The 18,965-nt window shown below is 40.4% G+C and overlaps 1 protein-coding gene across 20 annotated transcripts in view; it reads right to left on the reverse strand.

The window, feature by feature from the left end:
* GIT2 (GIT ArfGAP 2) overlaps nucleotides 1-18,965 on the reverse strand; it is a 51,841-nt gene that overhangs the window by 32,438 nt on the left and 438 nt on the right. For all 20 annotated transcript variants that reach the window (XR_008291698.1, XM_027044081.2, XM_027044079.2 and 17 more), the window contains exons 2-7: nucleotides 14,906-15,039; nucleotides 13,276-13,388; nucleotides 12,305-12,410; nucleotides 10,222-10,308; nucleotides 9,978-10,108; nucleotides 7,725-7,819 (exon numbers count right to left, since the gene is read on the reverse strand). Coding sequence is in view for 19 of the 20 variants with exons in the window: in XM_027044081.2 (XP_026899882.1) it covers nucleotides 7,725-7,819; nucleotides 9,978-10,108; nucleotides 10,222-10,308; nucleotides 12,305-12,410; nucleotides 13,276-13,388; nucleotides 14,906-15,039 (666 nt within the window). In the remaining variant the exon portion in view is untranslated. The remainder of the gene's footprint in view (nucleotides 1-7,724; nucleotides 7,820-9,977; nucleotides 10,109-10,221; nucleotides 10,309-12,304; nucleotides 12,411-13,275; nucleotides 13,389-14,905; nucleotides 15,040-18,965) is intronic.

Consider the following 18,965-nt stretch of genomic DNA (forward strand, 5'->3'; position numbering starts at 1 on the left):
ATTAGCATAAAACCATCAGGGCTGAGGCAGGTGGTCTTGGCAGATCCAGGCAGGGCTTAGTGACCTAGTCCTCACCTAGCTTTTGGAGGGCACTGATCACATGCCAATGAATAAAAAGCCATTCTATGCATTCACATATAGGTTTTTGTGTAACTATCAGTCTTTATTTCTCTTGGATAAATAGCTAGCAGTGGGACTGCTAGGTTGTGGAGGTATTAGGTCAATGTGTGCACAACTTGGTAAGAAACTGCTAGACTTTTTGACAGAGTAGCTCTATCATTTTGTTTTCCAACCAGCAGTGTATGAGAGTTACAGTTGCTTCACATCTTCCCATTCAGATTGTCAGTTTCTTAGGTGTTTTTAAATTTCAGTCATTCTAAAAGGCGTGTAGCGGTACCTCACATTTGCATTTCCCTAATGGCTGATGATGCTGAGCGCCTCACTTCATGTGCTCATTTGTCATCTGGATATGGTCTTTGCCTGGTTTTTATCGGGCTGTTTGTTTTCTTACATTTGAATTTTATATATTCAGGTATAAATATTCTGGATCCAAGTTCTTTGTTGGACATGTGATTTCCTAGCATTTTCTCCCAGGCTGTGGCTTGTTTTTCACTCTCTTAATTACAGTTTTTGCAGAGCAAAAGCTTTCAATTTTGACAAAGTCCAATTCATCAGTATTTTCTTTTATGGGTTGTGCTTTTATGTTACATCTAAACACTTCACCTAATGCAAGATCACACATTTTCTTCTAGACATTTTATAGTTTTACATTTAGATCTATGATCTATTTTTAGTTTTTACGCCAGTGTGGGAGGTACTGAAGTTTCTACTTCTGCACATGGATGTCCAGTTCCTCCAACACTGAAAAGACTATCTTCCTCCACTGAATTGCCTTTGCAACTATCCAAAATCAACTGAACATATTTGTATGTCTACTCCTGGATGCTGTCTACTGTTTCAAAGACTTCTATGTCTGTCTCTTCACCGTCTGAGTACAGCAAAACTTGACAGCAAGAGTTAAAATTGGATGGTGTGATTCTGCCCACATTCTCCTTCTTTTGCAAAATGGTCTCTTGGCTATTCTAGTTCCTCTGCCTTTCCATGTAAATTTTAGAATCAGTACATCCAAGTATGCAAGAGAATCCTTGAATTACACTAACTTTACAAATTAATTTGTAGAGAAACGACGTTAACTCTATTGAGTGTTCCAACCCATGAACAGTTCTCTTTCCACTTATTCAGGTCTTCCTGGATTGCTTTCAGCATTTGGTAGTTTTCAGCATGCAGATCCCACAAATATTTTGCCAGATTTCTACCTAAGCTTCCAATGTGGAGCTATCATAAATGTTACTGTTTTTCTAGGTTCAGTCTCCATTTATCCAATGCTAATCTACAGAAGTATGATTGATTTTTGATTGCTTCCCTTGTATTCATTCTGCAACCTTGCTAAACTCACTTATTTGTTCTAAGAACTGTAGATTCCTTGGGATTTTCAACATAGAAACCATCTCATTTATGATCAATTGTATCTGTTTCATTCCAATCTATATGCCTTTTGTTTTTCTTGCCTTATGGCACTGGTTAGGATTTCCAGAGCAATGCTGAATAAGAGTGGTAAGAGTAGACATCTTGGCCTTGTTTCTGATAGTCAAGCAAAAACATTCAATCTTTCGTCATTAAGGAAGATGTTAGCTGTGGGTCTCTACTGATACTCTTTATCAGGTTAAGGAAGTCCTTTCTATTCTAAGTTTGCTCTTTTCTTATCATGAAAGAATGTTGAATTCTGTTACACATTTTTCTGTATCAACTGATAAGATTGATGACTTTTTTTCAGTCTGTTAATGTGATAAATCACATTAAATGATTTTCAAATATTTAATCAGTTTTGGCATTTAGAAACCTTACTTGGTTATGATACATATATATATATTGATCTGCTAACACTTTGTTGAGGATTTTGGTGTCCATGTTCACGAGGGCTATTTTTTTGTGCTGTTTTTGCTGGGTTTGGTACCAGGGTAACGGTGGCTTCACAAAATGACTTCAGAGGTGTTTCCTACCTTTTATTTTCTAAATATCATGCAGAATTAATGTTATTTCTTCTTCAAATACTTGGTAGAATAGTTTCATTTAATGTGCAAAACCTGAAAAGTGAATTCCTAACACTTAAAAATACCCATTAAGTATCATAATTGCAAAGCTAGCAAATCACATGAGTCATCAAACATATCTGTTGTATAGTTATATGGCAACACCACTTCAGCTAGTTCACAGTACTTAACAGTGAAATCATCTGGGTTGGGGTTTTCTTAAATGGAAGATTTTGAAGTACAAATTCAAATTCTTTAAAATGTAAGATTATGGATTTACATGATCTCTTTCTTATTGGGTGGTGGTTGGTAGTTTGTGGTTTTCAAGGAATGGTTACTTTTTTTTTAAGTTTATTTATTTTGAGAGTGGGAGGAAGGGAGAGAGAGAGACAGTGAGTTCACATGCATGAGCGAGCAGGGAAGGGGCAGAGAAAGACACCGCGTTGTCAGTGCAGAGCCTGACACAGGGCTTGAGCTCACGAACCGTGAGATCATGACTTAGGCCAAAATCAAGAGTCTGACACTTAATCGACCGAGCCACCCAGGTGCCCCAGGAATTGGTTAATTTTATCTAAGTTATCCAATTTGTGTGCATAGAATTATTTATAATATGGGTAGACCTTTATCAATTTCATTGAAATTTTCAAAGAATCAGCTTCTGGTTTCATTAATTTCTCTCTACTGCTTTCCTTTTTCAATTTCATTGACTTCCACTCTTATCTATTATTTCCCACCTCCTACTTGCTTAGAGTTTATTTTACTCATCTTTTCAGATGAGTAAGCAGTAAGAAACTCATAGTTTCTTAAGGGGAAAGCTTAGGTTGAGGACCTTTCTTGTGTTCTAATGTAAGAATTTAATACTATAAAATTTCCTCTAAGCATTGCGTTAGCAGCATCCCTTAAATTTCGGCATGTTGTACTTTCATTCATCTGAAAGTATTTTCTAATTTCCCTTAAGAGTTCCTCTTAGACTTATATTTAGAACTGTGTTGTTAGGCACCTGGATCGTCAGTTGGTTGAGCATCTCACTCTTGATTTTGGCTCAGGTCATGATCCAAGGTGGTGGAATCGAGCCCAGCATTGGGCTCTGCACTCTGTGTGGAGGCTGCTTGGGAATTCTCTCTCCCCCTGCCCTTCTCTAACTTGTGCTTTCCCTCTCTCTAAAAATAAAAAATAATAATAATAAAAAAAAAGAACTGTGTTGTTCATTTCTAAGCATCTGGTTATTTCCAAGTTATATTTTTATTATTTATTACTAGCTTAATTCCATTATGGTCAGAGAATATACTCTGTAGAATTTTAATTCTTTTATTTATTTTTAAGTTTATTTTGAGAGTACTCACGTGAGCACGAGAATTCATTTTATTCTGAAAATGTTAGGCAGAGCATGCTATAAATGTCAACTAGATGCAGTTGGTTGACGGGTTTCAGCTTGCTATCTCTGCCGATTTTAATTAAATTAATTTATTTATTTTAAATAGGCTCCATGCCCAACATGGGACTTGAACTCACGATCCCAAGTTCAAAAGTTGCATGCTCTACCGAATGAGCCTGCCAGGTGCCTTGCATGCTCTACCGAATGAGCCTGCCAGGTGCCCCGTATCTTTGCTGATTTTCTATCCACCAGTTCTGTTACTAAATGAAGACTGCTGAATGAATATCCAAGAATTGTGGATTTCTCCCTTCAGTTCTATCAAAATTTGCTTCATGGATTTTGAAACTCTGTTGCTGGGTGTATACACATTCAGAACTGTTACATCTTCTTGGTGAATTGACTGCATCACCAAGTTATGTCCCTCTCTATACCTGCTAATTTTCCTTGCTCTCAAAGTCTACTTTGATGTTAACACAACCCCTCTAGATTTCTTTCACTTAGTGTTTGCATGGTGTATCTTTTTATACCTTTCTGCTTTTAAATTACCTCTATCATTATATTTAAAGTGGGTTTCTTGTAGATAGCACATAGTTAGAGCTTACTGTCTTAAATCCATTCTGACAATCTTATTAGCTTTTTAGTTGGTACATTTAGATCATTAACATTTAATGTAATTATTCATATGTTTGGATTTAAGTCTATGATTTTATTATTTAGTTTCTGTTTGGGCCTCAGTTTTTTGTGCCTATCTCTCCCCTTTTCTCTCTTTTCTGGATTGTTTTGAATTAAAGTATCTTTTGATAATATTTGAGTAATTTTTAACATTCAATTTTATCTCTAGATGTTTTGACTACATATCACTGTATAGTCCAATTTTAGTGATTGTGCTAGGCATTACAGTACACATAACCTTTTAGTCTACTTAGAAATAATATTTTGCCATTTTAAGATGAATGCAGAAACCTTATCTCTGTATTTCTTTTACCTGCTCCCTTTTTATGTCGTAGCTATCAAATGTATCCCAGTGACATAGGCTGAAAATCCCACTAGACAATACTGTAACTTCTGCATTAAACTCACTCATATCTCGGGGCGCCTGGGTGGCTCAGTCGGTTAAGCGTCCGAATTCAGCTCAGGTCATGATCTCATGGTCCATGAGTTCAAGCCCCGCGTCGGGCTCTGTGCTGACAGCTCAGAGCCTGGAGCCTGTTTCAGATTCTGTGTCTCCCTCTCTCTCTGCCCCTCCCCTGCTCACGCTCTGTCTCTCTCTGTCTCAAAAATAAATAAACATTAAAAAAAAAAAAAGAAAAAAAAGAAACATTATAAAAAAAAAATAAACTCACTCATATCTCAAAGAACTTAAGAGGAAAATATAATCTCTTATATTTATCCAGATATTTATCACTTCAGTTGTTCTTGTTTACTCCTGAAGTTCCAGATCCCTCTGGTATCATTTCCCTTCTACCCAAAAGACTTTCTTTAGCATATCTGTTGGAGCAACTAGTTCTCTTACCTTCATCTTAAAATATATTTTGCCTTCGTTCTTGAAGGTTCTTTTCACTGGAAATGGAATTCTGAGCTGACAGTTCTTTTCTTTTTTTCAGTACTTGTCTCCATGGTTTCCAATTAAAATCCATAGTCATTCAAATAACTGTCCTTTTATATGTTATATGTTATATATATATGTTTATATCTATATGTTTTTCCTTGGCTGCTTTCAAATGTTTTGTCTTTAGTTTTCAGCAGTTTGATTTTGATGTGTCTGAATGAGGATTTCATTGAGTTTATCCTGTTTGGGATTCTCTGAGCTTTCTTGAATCTGCAAGTCTGTCTTTTGCCAAATTTAGAGTTGTTGTGAACCCATGTTTCTTCAATATTTTTTCTGCACCACGCTTTCTGATCTCTTTCTGGGAGTCTGAAGATAAAAACATAACTTTCTGATATTGTCGCCTACATCCCTGGGACTCTGTGTTCAGTTTCTTTTTCCTCCCACTTTTTTATTCTCTCTGTTGCTCAAACTGGGTAATTTCTAGTGATGTATTTCAATTCATTGAGTTTTTTCTTTGCCATCTCCAATCTATTAAGCCCATCCATGAGTTTTAAATTTTTAGTTACTGTATTTTTCAGTTCAACACTTTTTTTTTAATGTTTATTTATTTTTTAGAGAGAGAGAGATTGAGAGATGGTGTGGGCAGGGGTAGGGATTGGGGCGGACACAGGAGAATCCCAAACAGGCTCTCCACCACCAGAGCAGAGCCCAATGTGGGGCTCAATCTCACGACAGCAAAATCATGCTGAGCCAAACTCCAGGGGGGGGATACTCAACTGACTGAGCCACCCAGGTGTCCCACAGTTCAACGTTTCTATCTGGTTCATTTCTATATCTTCTGTTTTTCTGCTAAGACCTTCAATATTTCTATGTGATTCAAGAACATTCACACTTACTTCTTTAACCATGATGTTCCTATTGCTTTAGACTGTGTTAATTCTAACAACTGTGTCATCTGGGGATGGCCTTTGTTGACTACATTTTCCCCTGCAAGTCTTTTGGGATTTTCCTGGTTCTTTGTATGTCAAGTAATTACGGTTGATATCCTGAACGTTTTGAATATTATATTGTGAGACTCTGAGTCTTCTTTAAATTCTATGGAGAATGTTAACATTTTTGTTTTAGCAGACAACAGACCAGGTTAGGCTCTGCCTCCTGGGCCAAGTGGCGAGAGAACAGAGAGAAAAATAAAAGCAATCAGAATTCCTCTCACGCTCTTGGTCAGAGACTCAGGCAGCTGTGCTGCCATTGCTGCAGCCACAGGAGAGCCTAGGGTCTAGGGTGGGAGGAAAAGGAGGAGGAGAAAAAAAAAAACCCAGGGGAATCCCCCACCTCTCTGTCCTGTAGGAATCTCATTTACTGCTCCTTAGACCAGAGAGAGAAGGCTTCTTGCACCTGCTCCGCACTTCCAGGTTTCAGGCCATCTCCAAGGCCATCTCAGAAGTAAAATAGACAGGACACTCACCACTAGCTCCGTGGTACTTTGAGTTCCTAAACCACCAGCCAGAGTCCTCAGATAGCTAGTCCATGCATTTGGTCCAGGGTTTTTATCGTATCAGCAGGAAAGAAACGGTGGGGTATGCTCACCCCATCTCACTGGGAAGTAGAACACACCAGGGGCTCTTAACTCTGTAATACAGCCAGGTTAGGGAACTGCTGTATATGTGCACGAAGATATCCTAATCAGGAACTGGCAAACTTTCTGTAAGGGACCAGACAGTAATATTTTTGGCTTTGCAGCCATATGATCTCTCTTGCAAATACTCAACCTATTCCTTTCTTTCCTTCTTTAATTACGTAATCTCTGCACTCAATGGGGAGCTGAAACTCGTGACCCCAAGATCAAGAGTCACATGCTGTGCCAACTGAGCCAGCCAGGCTCCCCTCAACCTACTCAGTTCTGCTGTAGTAGTGTGAAAGCAGCCGCAGACAATATGTAAATGAATAGGCAGGGCTATCTTACAACAAAACTTTATTTAAACAAACAGGTGACAGGCTAGATTTGGCCCATAGACCATGGTTTGCTGACCCTAGTTCTACTTCATAAATAAAGTTGGCTAATGGCAAAGTTTACTTTTGACCTCTTCTCCATTCCTTTTTTTTTTTTTTAAGTTTATTCATTTTTGAGAGAGAGAGAGAGAGAGAGACAGAGAGACAGAGAGAAAGTGAGTTAGCGGGGGAGGGGCAGAGAGAGAGGGAGGCACAGAATCTGAAGCAGGCTCCAGGCTCTGAGCTGTCAGCACAGAGCCTGACGCGGGGCTCAAACTCATGAACCGTGAGATCACGACCTGAGTCACAGTCAGACACCCAACCGAGCCATCCAGGCACCCCTTTTCCATTCCTTTTATAGCAGAATTCTTCAAATAACTACACAAGTTACTGCTCTGCTCTTCCGATCCCAGTTCCATTGTGTGCAAGAACTATGGCGTACATTCAATTTTGGTTCAATTGTGCTGATTCTTGAAACAGTCACTCCTCTGGAGCTAAAATAAAGTCTTAGAGACTAAAATTCAAGGAGATTTGACTACCCTTATATCCTTTGCATGGAACTGAAAATGCTATAGTTATTTCAAGTAAAAATCCTTATTTATTTGTACTTTTCTTGAGGATATGTTAAAGCAGTGGTCTTGGGTAACAGCATCCCAACTTGTTTTTCCAGAGGCTGGCTGACTGACTGAAGGTGTGGAGAGGCCACTAGCCTTTCACTCACCTGGTTTCCTGCCGCAGAGATAGAAGGCTAGTCTGTCAGTCAACTCATACTGTATTTCTACAAGACGCTCTGCCAGCTCATGGTGCCCTCCTTGCCTATCAAGAGAAAACAAAGTACCAGTTACATTCCTCACCAGCTACTGGCTCTAGAATAAAAAAGGACAGAGATGTCTTCCAAGACACCTGAGCAATTTACCAAATGCAACTTCTCAGAATAACCAACCTTTTGTGTGAGGTAAACTTCCAAGGTCTACTCTTATTCCCACCTCTATAAACTTTTTATAATCTGAACTACTCCCTTTCCTTTAATTTACAAAACAGAATACTTAATAAGGAAATCATGGACTTCTGGAGGGATGAAGAATAACTTCACCTAAGGAGGTACAACATAAAACTAATAAATGGTCTAGAGTACAGGTTCTCAAAACTGAATTAGAATGCTTTAGAAAACATACAGATATCCAGGCCCCAACCTCGGAAATTCTGAATCAGTCAGGATGGGATGAGTGTGAACATCAGTATTATGAAGAAGGTCCTTCCCCTAGAGGCTCTTGCAGCCAGTCTGACTCTGGATGAGTTCAGTAACCACTTCAAGGTCTTTAATTCAGGGAGAGACCAAAAAGAACACACAGCTCACACCTGTAACTATTTTACATCCTTAACTTCAATTTCCATAACAGAAAACATTAGGTTTGCCTTTAGTGTCTTATGAAATAAGTATTTAAACTGTTTGAAATCCTTCTGGTAACACGGCACATAAATAAGTTATTACATTGAGAGACTATTATATATGCAAGGTACACATGAGGAAATTCCAATGTAAGTGATAGTACCATGTACCTAGGGCTCACTTCCTCTTAAAAGATAAAGCCTAGTTTCTGTCAGTTTCTCTTCCCACCATTCAAGACACTACAGAATATTCCTCCAACATACTACACGTTTGATTTCTGAGATACGCATCTTTTTTTCCTCATTTTTTTAAACAGCTGTGAAATCAGGAAGTATGTGACAATTGATGGTACATCCATCATTATTTTTTTTAAGTTTATTTATTTATTTTAAGAGAAAGAGCAGGGGAGGAGCAGAGAGAGAATCCCAAGCAGGCTCCACGCTATCAGCACAGAGCCCAATGCAGGACTCTAACCCACAAACCGCAAGACTGTGACCTGAGCCAAACTCAAGAGTCAGATGTTTACCAACTGAGCGACTCAGGTGCCCCCATCCATCATTAAATTGTCCGAGTTTTTTCTCATTTTTTAGTGGTATATAATTATGACCCGTACAATCGGCGGAGTCTCAGATCTGATAAAATACTATATTCCTCAGTATCTCAGCTCACCCTGCTCTATCCAGTGAAGCACTTTGCTGTGCTGAACATGCCCTATCCATCCCTCCCTCCTGAACTTGACTCAGGCCTTTCTTTTTCACCTGGAATGTCTTACTTAGCTTCTCTTTCACACCCCCAAATCCAACCCATTTTTCAAAGTCCAACTAAAGAAATTTCTTAATGATTTAGGCCACAATGAAAAAACCCTATATATGCCTTTTAAGATGAGTTGTCCATTCTGGCAATGAATTCCATGTTATCTTGCTTCATTTAACTCTTTCATGCATTTTTGAATCATCTCCTCTATGAGATAATAAATTCTGGGAAGGCACAGTTTTGTCATCTCACCCATTTTATCCTCTGCAGAAAAGAGTACAGTGCCTTGCAGTTAATAAAGTTAATTTGCAAGAAGAAGAAAGATAAGCCACCTTCTATCATTTAAAGGATATTCAAGACTAATTTATGGATTTGTTTATTCTTCCAGCATTTCACAGTCAAAGTTTTTAAACCAAGAAGAATTTTATAGCAAGCACTCATATGTCGGCTACCTAAAACCTACAATTAACATTTTACCCTGTACTTGTTTAATCATAGATCTATCCATACAGATCTGTTCTTAAGTTCAAGCAATGACTAAACATGTTAACAAACTGAGGGGTGGGGTATGCAATTCTTGATACTTGATTTGGCTCAAATACCATTGCATTTTAAGTCACGTGAAAGACTGAAAGCTAACTGGTTAATGGCTCTACCCTCTGTGACTTCGCCAGCCTCTGCGCTCGTTTGTATCTGCAAAATAATAGGACACAAATCCTTAACTTCAAGGGGTTAAATGTTAACCATATGCAATTTAGCCACCTAACAATGAATCATACCCAATATAAATAATCCCTAACCAAGGGAGCGACCAGAATCTAGGTCTCTTACCTTGCATAATCAACAGGAGTTTTTCCACTAGAATCCTGTGTGCCCGGGTCTGCTCCATATACTGCCAATAATTCCGCCTGTAAAATCTGCCCTGCTTTGGAGGCAACATGGAGTGGGGTGTTTCCTTTTTCCTGAGTATGAATAAAAAGTAGGCAAACAAGCAAATTAAATAAAACTAAAGGCTACACAAACACAACCCACTTAGTTTCAATTTAATATCTGAATCAATTCATGCTTTTCTCACAGGGTGAAAGAAGTTGGCTTGTGCTCCTAAAGATAACAGCCTCAAACAGGTTTCGAGATTCCCTGTTCTCACGCTTGAATGGAGTTGCTGAAAAACACAAACCAAAAAAATGTTTACTAAAAGCGTAAAGAACGGTGTACTACAGCAACTGGCAGATCATTTTAACATAAATTACGTGAGTAACAATCTTCATTTAGCTCAATAAGATGGATGAAGCAGTCTCTCCCTTGCTGGTCACAACCACCTCTGGGCTCTCAGGTGGGGCCAGGTGCACTTTACTGAGAAGGAAACAAGGGCTGGGAAAGCTGACAGGCCCAGATACATGATCTGTCTAGGGGGCACAGCCAGACCTGGAGTGACAGGCAGTATGAGAAGGGGGTTGAACATGGTTCTGAAGTCTCAAAGACCAAAATTTCAAACCATACACCCTTCAAGTTGTGTGACCTTGCGGAAGTTCTTTAAGCAATCTGAGCCTTCGTTTTCTCATCTCTAAAATGGTGATAACAGTGCCACCTATTATTCACAGGGTTACTGTAAGGAGTCAATGATATAACAAAGTGCTTTGCATGGAGCCTGGTACACAGGAAATGCTCAAAGAATACAGCTGCTGTTGTTTTTATAACCGTTGTTATCATCCGCTGTTGTTATTGGCCCGCTCCATATACTGCATATCCCACACCGCATAAACTACAGGATTCTGCCTTATAGCACACCCTCTCCAAAACACCACTCTTGGCGCTGTATACAATACTTTAACCAAGTCTTTCAGGGTCTATTGAAATAGGCCTGTGTATACCAAATTCTGTACCACTGCAGAAAAGCTTTTACACATGCAGAAGATGAGCTGCTTTCCTTCAAGTCCAACCTAGAATTGTCCAAAATGCCATATCTCTTAATCTAAGAATGCAGAAACCTACTGCAGCAACTATATCCATGCCTTATTTTTAAAATTAACTTATTTAATAATTTTCATTTGGTAAAAAAAACCCATGCCAAGCCTTATTAATTAACAGAAACAATTACATGTACTTCTTTTTTTTGGAATGTTTATTTATTTTTGAGAAAGAGGGACAGAGCATGAGCCAGGGAGGGGCAGAGAGAGAGGGAGACACAGAATCTGAGGCAGGCTCCAGGCTCTGAGCTGTCAGCACAGAGCCCAACGCAGGGCTCGAACTCACAAGCCGCAAGATCATGACTTGAGACGAAGTCAGACGCTCAACTGACTGAGCCACACAGGCGCCCCCCCAATTACATGTACTTCTATGCAAACTTTAAAAAATCTGACTTGTGAGTGCCCATGCTCTGCGTGAACATTTCCTACAGGCAATGCTTTGAAAATAAAGATACGTATTTCTCAGGGCATCTCTCAAAAACATGCAAAGGCCCACATAAAGAAAGCCGTCTACTCGTTTTGCAAGTATAATAAAGAATCCTGAGCACTACAGCTTTGAGTCATCCTGCTTCCTGAAGACCCTACTCAGTATACAACCCGGATGCCTAAAGAAGTCCCTCAAGCTTTCTAGTCCCTTCTAGAAACAACTCAAGGATGGTTCCTATTTCAAAGTTAATCAAAAAACTTATAAAAATATAATTGTATTGTTTTATTAAAAAATATTTTTTTAAGTTTTATTTATTTATTTTGAGAAAGAGAGAGTATGAGCAGGGGAGGGACAGAGAGAGAAAATCCAAGCAGGCTCCACACCGACAGCGTGGGGCTCAAACCCATGAACCATGAAATCCATGGCCTGAGCCAAAGTCAAGAGTCCCAGATGCTTGACCAACTGAGCCACCCAGGCGCTCCTAGAAATACAACTTTAAAACTGTATCTGAAAAACACAAATTGTTTTCTAGATACATACTTATTTTTTCTCTTTGCCCTTGTACCTCCACTAAGATGAATGGCTGCCATTTCAATTAAGATTAAAGATGAAACCAATTCCAAAAAAGGCTGTCATTAATTATTTAGAATACAGAAAGGAGTTTTTGTGTTGTTTTTCCCTTCTTCCTCTTTAAGATTTTTTTCAAGCAAAACAATACACTGTTTCATCCAGCAACAGTAGGGATTTTAAAAGGTGCAGCCCACCTTGCTAAGGTCTTTGGCAGTCACACTGTCGTCATCCCGGCAAGGCAAGCGATGCACAAATGCCAACATCTGATACTTGGCTCTGATGAATTCTGCTTTATTAGGACTGTTCGAAAACAAAAAGGAAAACAGCTCACTTGCAATGCAGATGCAACATTCCCCATTCTTCAGGTTGTAAAAAGAAGAGGAAGTGACCCGTATCTCCCACTCGAGAAGAAAATGAACAATAGAGAAATAAATTCCAGCAGGAGTTTAAGACATGCAGTCTCAAAACATCGATTAGTCATTCTCATGGCCAGGACTGCAGAGGACTTGCTTTTTATAGCACCTCTCCTCTCTTTGTAATTCTCTTTTTTAAAACTTTTTTTAAGTTTATTTACGTATTCTGAGAGAATGAGAGATAGTGCACAAGAGGGGGAGGGGCAGAGACAGGGAGAGAAAGAATCCTAAGCAGTCTCCATCTGCACTGACAGTACGCAGAGCCCAATGTGGGGCTCAAACTCATGAATTGTGAGATCATGACCTAAGCCAAGATCAAGAGTGGGACATTTAACTGACTGAGCCACCCAGGGGCCCCTCTTTATAATTTTAGTAATTGACCTAGTGGCCTTGCAAGGAAGGGGCGTTTCATCCCATCCTTTAGGTGAACCATCAGGCAGACTGGAGCCCAGAACCGAGATTTCTGGTCTGACTGCCTCTTGTTTGAGCACCTAAGCTTAAATCTGATTACATGAACAGCCTCTGAGCCTTTGTCTCGAACTAAAGAAGCCACTGACTTGTGCTATGCAACCATGCAGAAGAGATGGTCCTGTGCCCGGTCTTCTGCATTTCTAAAAGCGAAAGGCTCAATGCACAACTGAGGTGTACCTACCTCCTGTGCTGCCCTGTGAAAGCTGGTCAAAAGTAGCTGTGCACCTTTAAGTGGGCCCCATGTGTCACAAAGAAATAAAAGTATTAAACATTCCACTCACTGTACTTTATCCTGTGGATTAGCTTTACGTCTTCCGCTCATAACAGAGGCAGGGTCCAGCAATGAATGCTCCCATATAGAATTAGCACCATTATTATACAAGGTTTCAACCATCTAAAACCAAGCAGTGTAAAATCATATTTTAATTTCTTTCCACAAATATTCCCTGGGAATTGTAGTAACTGAACTGGGAAAACCAAGCCCCATTACAAATACTAGCATGATGGGGATATCCCACAAATCACTGCTTTCTGATTCTAGAATGAGAACAATGAACCTGCATGCAGGATTCAGGTTTGACCAGGAGGACAGCTAAAGACCTAAGAGGGTTTGATTAAATTGTTTTTATAGATTATGGAGGAAGAGTACTTTGGCATTTTAGTGCAGTATTTCCCAAGCCTGATCATCCAAATACTGTTTTCAAGATTCCTAACAACCCACATACTGTCTAGACTATCCACCTAATATTTTTCTTTAAATCCACCCATTTTTTAAAACTTGTACTAGCAATTGTGGCTTGATGTGCTAGTTAAAGTTCTCTTATACACATTAAAATAATGCAACCATTAAAATAAATACTCGAGTATTACCTACATCTGTCTTGAGTACCACTGGTGGTTCATGTGCCATACTTTCAGAATTGATCTTTTAGGGTCAAGCCTGGCATTTTAAACTACTCATCTCTGGACTTTCTTCAGGCCCTATAATGAAATCTGTAAACAAAGACCTGAGAGCAGTAAACACCTACTTTCACATGAGATGGAGCTGTTAGAAACTTCTCAGCGTAAGTTATTAATAAACCATACTTCCAATTTCATTTCAAAGCACGCTCCTGACACGGCCCCATCTGTGCTTTGTATTGGTGCAGATACCATCACATCAGAGACCCAAACCCACTTGTTTTGGCTCCTTGGTTTATATGGGTAAGTTTAAGGGACACGTTGTACAGCTGCCACAGATCTAGTAAAATATGTACTCAAGACAAATGAAGGCAAAACACATGCTTAATTCTGAGTTCCAATGGAACTTGAAGAATGTGTACCCCAAAATAGAAGTACAGGTGACATGACATTCAACCCCAAATAAAACAAATAGCTCACTTAACACTTAGCAGGGTGTTGGGCATTCAACTGACACATGTTAACTTAATTTGGTCTCTAACTGGTTAAGAAAAACTTCAAGAAAGCTTAAATCACATGTTTCGGAAATTTCTGAGGAATCTCAGTCCATGCTTCCAACAAAGCAGGAAACGTAATAAAAAGTTTCTGAGACTGCAGCCTTCAGAAACATTTATCATAGCATAGGGAAAAGATGGGCCATTTAACAACAATTTCTGGTGACAGTCTAGAAAGTCAGCAGTGAAACATTACCAAAAAAACTTTAACAATTATTTATCTATCTATAATTGAGCTTTTGGGGCCAGATTTATTTGTTAGGAGAGGGGGAAAAAAAAAATCGTAAACAACGAATTCACTTCTCACACACAGCACTGATACGCACGGCACCTCTATTCAGTTATGATTCAAACACTGCTGTTAAGATTTAAGAAGCACAGTGGAAGAAATGTTAGTTGCTAAAAGCAGGAGCCCCGAAAGCTCCAATTACATGCTGGGTGAGTCCTTACTCTTTACCTGCAGCAGCGTGGGAGGCCACGGCGCGTGCTTCAGGTGCCTTACTTGGGAGACGTGGCGCCCCAGGCTCCGGTGGACGCTGCAGCACTCGTCACAGATAAAAGTCCCCCGGTTTACTGATGCCCAGGAAGGGTCTGGAAGGAAGAATGACATCTCAGTGGCGGGGACACCGGGGGCTGCTATGATGCCAGACGGGCCCAGGTGACCGAGGTTTGGTTTTTCAGAAAAACTAGACCTTTCTGCTGCTCTAGAATGCTAGTGGACATACCAAGCTGGTGAGCCTGTCTGATGGTGCCACCTATGTTGGCTTGACTCGGCACAACGTGAAATGAGACTAAACACGAGTTGAAGCCCTAAATAAGCAGCTGTCCCCTTTCCGGTCCAGGGCCACAGTCTGTAGCCCTGATGGGATCTACCATCTCAGATGCTCGCTCCTTCATTCCACATAAGACAAGCAAACTGAGAGGGTACGCATGAATCATCTCAAACCCATCTGCACAAAGGGCAAGAGAACATAATCATGTCAGTGAATAATCCACATTATCTGAAGCATTATCTGAAGCAAATCTACTAATCTACTGCCATACCTCCACACGGCTCCATGCTTAGCAGAAAGCTGCAAGAAACATGACAACAGACCTGCTTGGCTATGTGGTTCAAAGGACAGACTGAGGAACCTGGCCTTTGTTAGGAAGTGTTCTATGACATCCATTACTCATTTCAAATAAACGGCCGAGTCCCCCCCTTCCCCTCCCCACCTTACAATTGATCTGAAGGAACAGAAGCTGTAATGGCAGCAGCTTCACAGAGGCAAAGATGTAAAATAAAAACGAGTAATATTTTTGGTGCGGGTACAATACTTTTTTCCCACGAAATCCCATGGAACTTCAGCAGACATCCTCTGAGACAGGAATAATTCGCACTTGGTAGGCAGTAAGAATAATCCACACCGGGCAAGTAAACTGAACACATACTTAGAAACCCCAGATAAAAACAGACTTTCTCCATGTCGTCAGACTCACAATGGGGTGACAATAGGTGCCACTCAAGCTGCCTGATCTAAGAATTATATTTAAGAATTCCTCAATGTCCACAAAAATCTCTGAAATGCATGTACACCATCTTTACCATGTTTAACAGTTTATTCAAACCCTTTCCGACCATACAGTGAAAAGTTATGATTTTAATCAGAGACAAATCCTGGGAGTCAGAGGGTGTGGTGGTTGAGACGGTGGTTCTGCAGACAAGCAGTCCGGGTTGGAACCCCAACTCTGCCACTCCTGCACAATGATCTCAGGCAAGTAATTTCTTTGAGCATCCTCATCATGGATCAAATGGGAATAATAGGGGGTCCCTGGGTGGCGCAGTCGGTTAAGCGTCCGACTTCAGCCAGGTCATGATCTCGCGGTCCATGCGTTCGAGCCCCACGTCAGGCTCTGGGCTGATGGCTCAGAGCCTGGAGCCTGTTTCCGATTCTGTGTCTCCCTCTCTCTCTGCTCCTCCCCCGTTCATGCTCTGTCTCTCTCTGTCCCAAAAATAAATAAACGTTGAAACCTATGAGGGGTTGTAATGGATGTAACAATCATAAAAAAAAACTTAAAAAAAAAAAAAAAGGGAATAATAGCATACCTCAGGCGAGGGTGGCCAGAAAGGGTAAAGTGCCTTGTATATAGTAAGTACTTAGTAATATCAACAGTTCTAACTTTTCTAAATTATTTTCTAAGTAGCGTTCAGATATTTTCAAGAGGCCACTGAAATTCATGACAACTGGAAAAAGGTTTTGTCAATACTTAAAACATCAAATGTGTCAGACGAACACAACTATAGCGAAAAGACTCAAGTGGGGTTTCTGGGTAGGTGGGTGCAGAGGAGGAGCTATTTAAAATGAACTAGATTCACTAAAAAAAAAAAAAAGAGTAAAATATTTGCTAAGATGTGATCATGGTCAAGTGTTTGCCATGAAATAAAACAGAAACAAAATCATTCAATGAAGTAGAACTCTGTCAGTACGACTATAGAATCCTGAAAAACAAAAATTGAAAATATCAAAGTGAAAGATACCTACAAAGATACATAAGAACCCTTCTTTTTGTAGTACAGTACTCATGCTACTACTATGGTGGGGGGAGACTAGTTTGAAACCTAGCTTTGGTTTTCAAACATCATTCAGAGGATTCACAGTGTTCTTGGAGAAAACTAAACAGGAACAAGACAACAAGGATTTAACACCCAGTAAGCAAGGTTCTCCATCACTTTAACATCATGGATCAGAATCCCATGGAAAAAAAATGTTAGAATGTTCACAATAGAGTAAAATCAAAATCGAGTTATGACGTTGGGTAGAACCTTCCCAGTTTACCTAAATGTTCTGTGCTGGGGCTTCCTGACCAGGACTCCAAGAACAACACAAATGAGCTTCAGAAATGTCTGGGACCCCATGAAGGAATTATAACATGAATCCCGTGTGAAAGAGTGACTAAATGTGCATTTTCCAGAGAGAAGGGCTTCGCAGTCATCAGAATTTTTAAAGGGACCCCTAAGAGAAAGAGGTGACTCTTTGACTAGGGCTCTGTAGAAAAGGCAGCGCAAATTCCTAGCTGCTCAAGTTCACACAACATTTCAAGGTAGCCTAATTATATTCAAAACAGGAAGGAAATGACTCAAGTCTCTGTAGATTAGGCATTTGAGACAACTAAAACGATACAATGGAAGAGAAAATGTTCTGAAATATGCACAAAATGCTGCACAAGGGCAAGACAGTCATAAGCATGGCAATGGAGAACTCAGCTTTCCTTTGTCCCCTACCATCTAGTGGGGAGTCAAGAACACACGTTCCAAGAGGAAGTCTGAATCTAGACTCATGTGAATCAAACACATCACAGAAAGTTCAACTGCAAACAAGAAAATAAGGAAGTGGAACAAATAACTTTTTTAGAGAATACGATGGAGTCTGTATAACCCACACTAACTTGAGGTCCTCTTTTTCAGCTCTCCACCCTCCTCCCCATCTTCAAAGGAAACTGGTAACCCCACTTGCACTACACAGGCCATGAAATAACCACATAAGGTTTGAGTTATCACAGTACTATTTAAAATCAGTCTCCACTTCCATATGACAAGATGAAGTTCAGAGCAGTTGCAAAAACACTGCTGTGCAATGATTACGTTATGGTTGTTAATTGGACACTAACATACCATCTTACCATCTTACCTTTGAATGACTTCAAATTTCAAAGCACTCAAAATCCAAGCACAGAAAATAGCATAGAGACCTGTCAATTCAGTTCCAATTGCTAAGAGGGATCTGAACTCTAAATCTGAAAATTACACAGGGAAGAATGGTTTTGGCCTTTCAACGCACCCATATGCCTATCCTGCCCGAATGCCCCCAAGTGTGTCTATTTGCCAGTGATTTTGTTTGTTTTGTAGGTTGTAATTAATGTAAGATTTAGAAACTCAACTCTAGCTTTAAGAGACTGCAAAGGTTCTGTAGCAAACACCACAATACAAAAAAGAAACAAACTTTGATGAGATAATCCTAAGAATATTCATTGACTCTTACCACTGAATGTGGTTCTCCCAATTATCTCCATCGGAAAAAGAAGGAAATTAAGGCCGGGCCAAATGAAATCACCAGCCCAAGGTCACCCACAGGCAAACCTAGTTTGAACCCAGGCCGTCCAGATCCCAAAACTCAAGACACGCACTGCCTCCCAAGTGCTGGATGTGTTTCCAAGACCCCGAAGTCCTGGAGATTCTCCCCGGTGGAGGTGGAGTGGGAACCGGGAAGTTAGGAGCAGGGAAATCATCTACGGGAGTCCCCTGGAGAGTATCGGTGGACGGAAGCGACGAGTGCGCCCACCCTGGGCAGGGCCCCCTCGCAGGGCGGGGGTCCGGGGGGTACTGTGAGGGGAGGGAGGGAACACCTGCAGCCTCTGGGGGCCGCAGCCGGGAGAACGCTCGCATTTTACTTCTGTAATTGGCCTTCCTGTGGATTGCCCAAGACCCTTCCTGTTGGGGAAGCGGCCCCGACCCCGTAGCCTCCCCGCCCGGCCTGGGA

This window comes from Acinonyx jubatus, chromosome D3, assembly GCF_027475565.1.
Source record: "Acinonyx jubatus isolate Ajub_Pintada_27869175 chromosome D3, VMU_Ajub_asm_v1.0, whole genome shotgun sequence".
NCBI classification, from domain to species: domain Eukaryota; kingdom Metazoa; phylum Chordata; class Mammalia; order Carnivora; family Felidae; genus Acinonyx; species Acinonyx jubatus.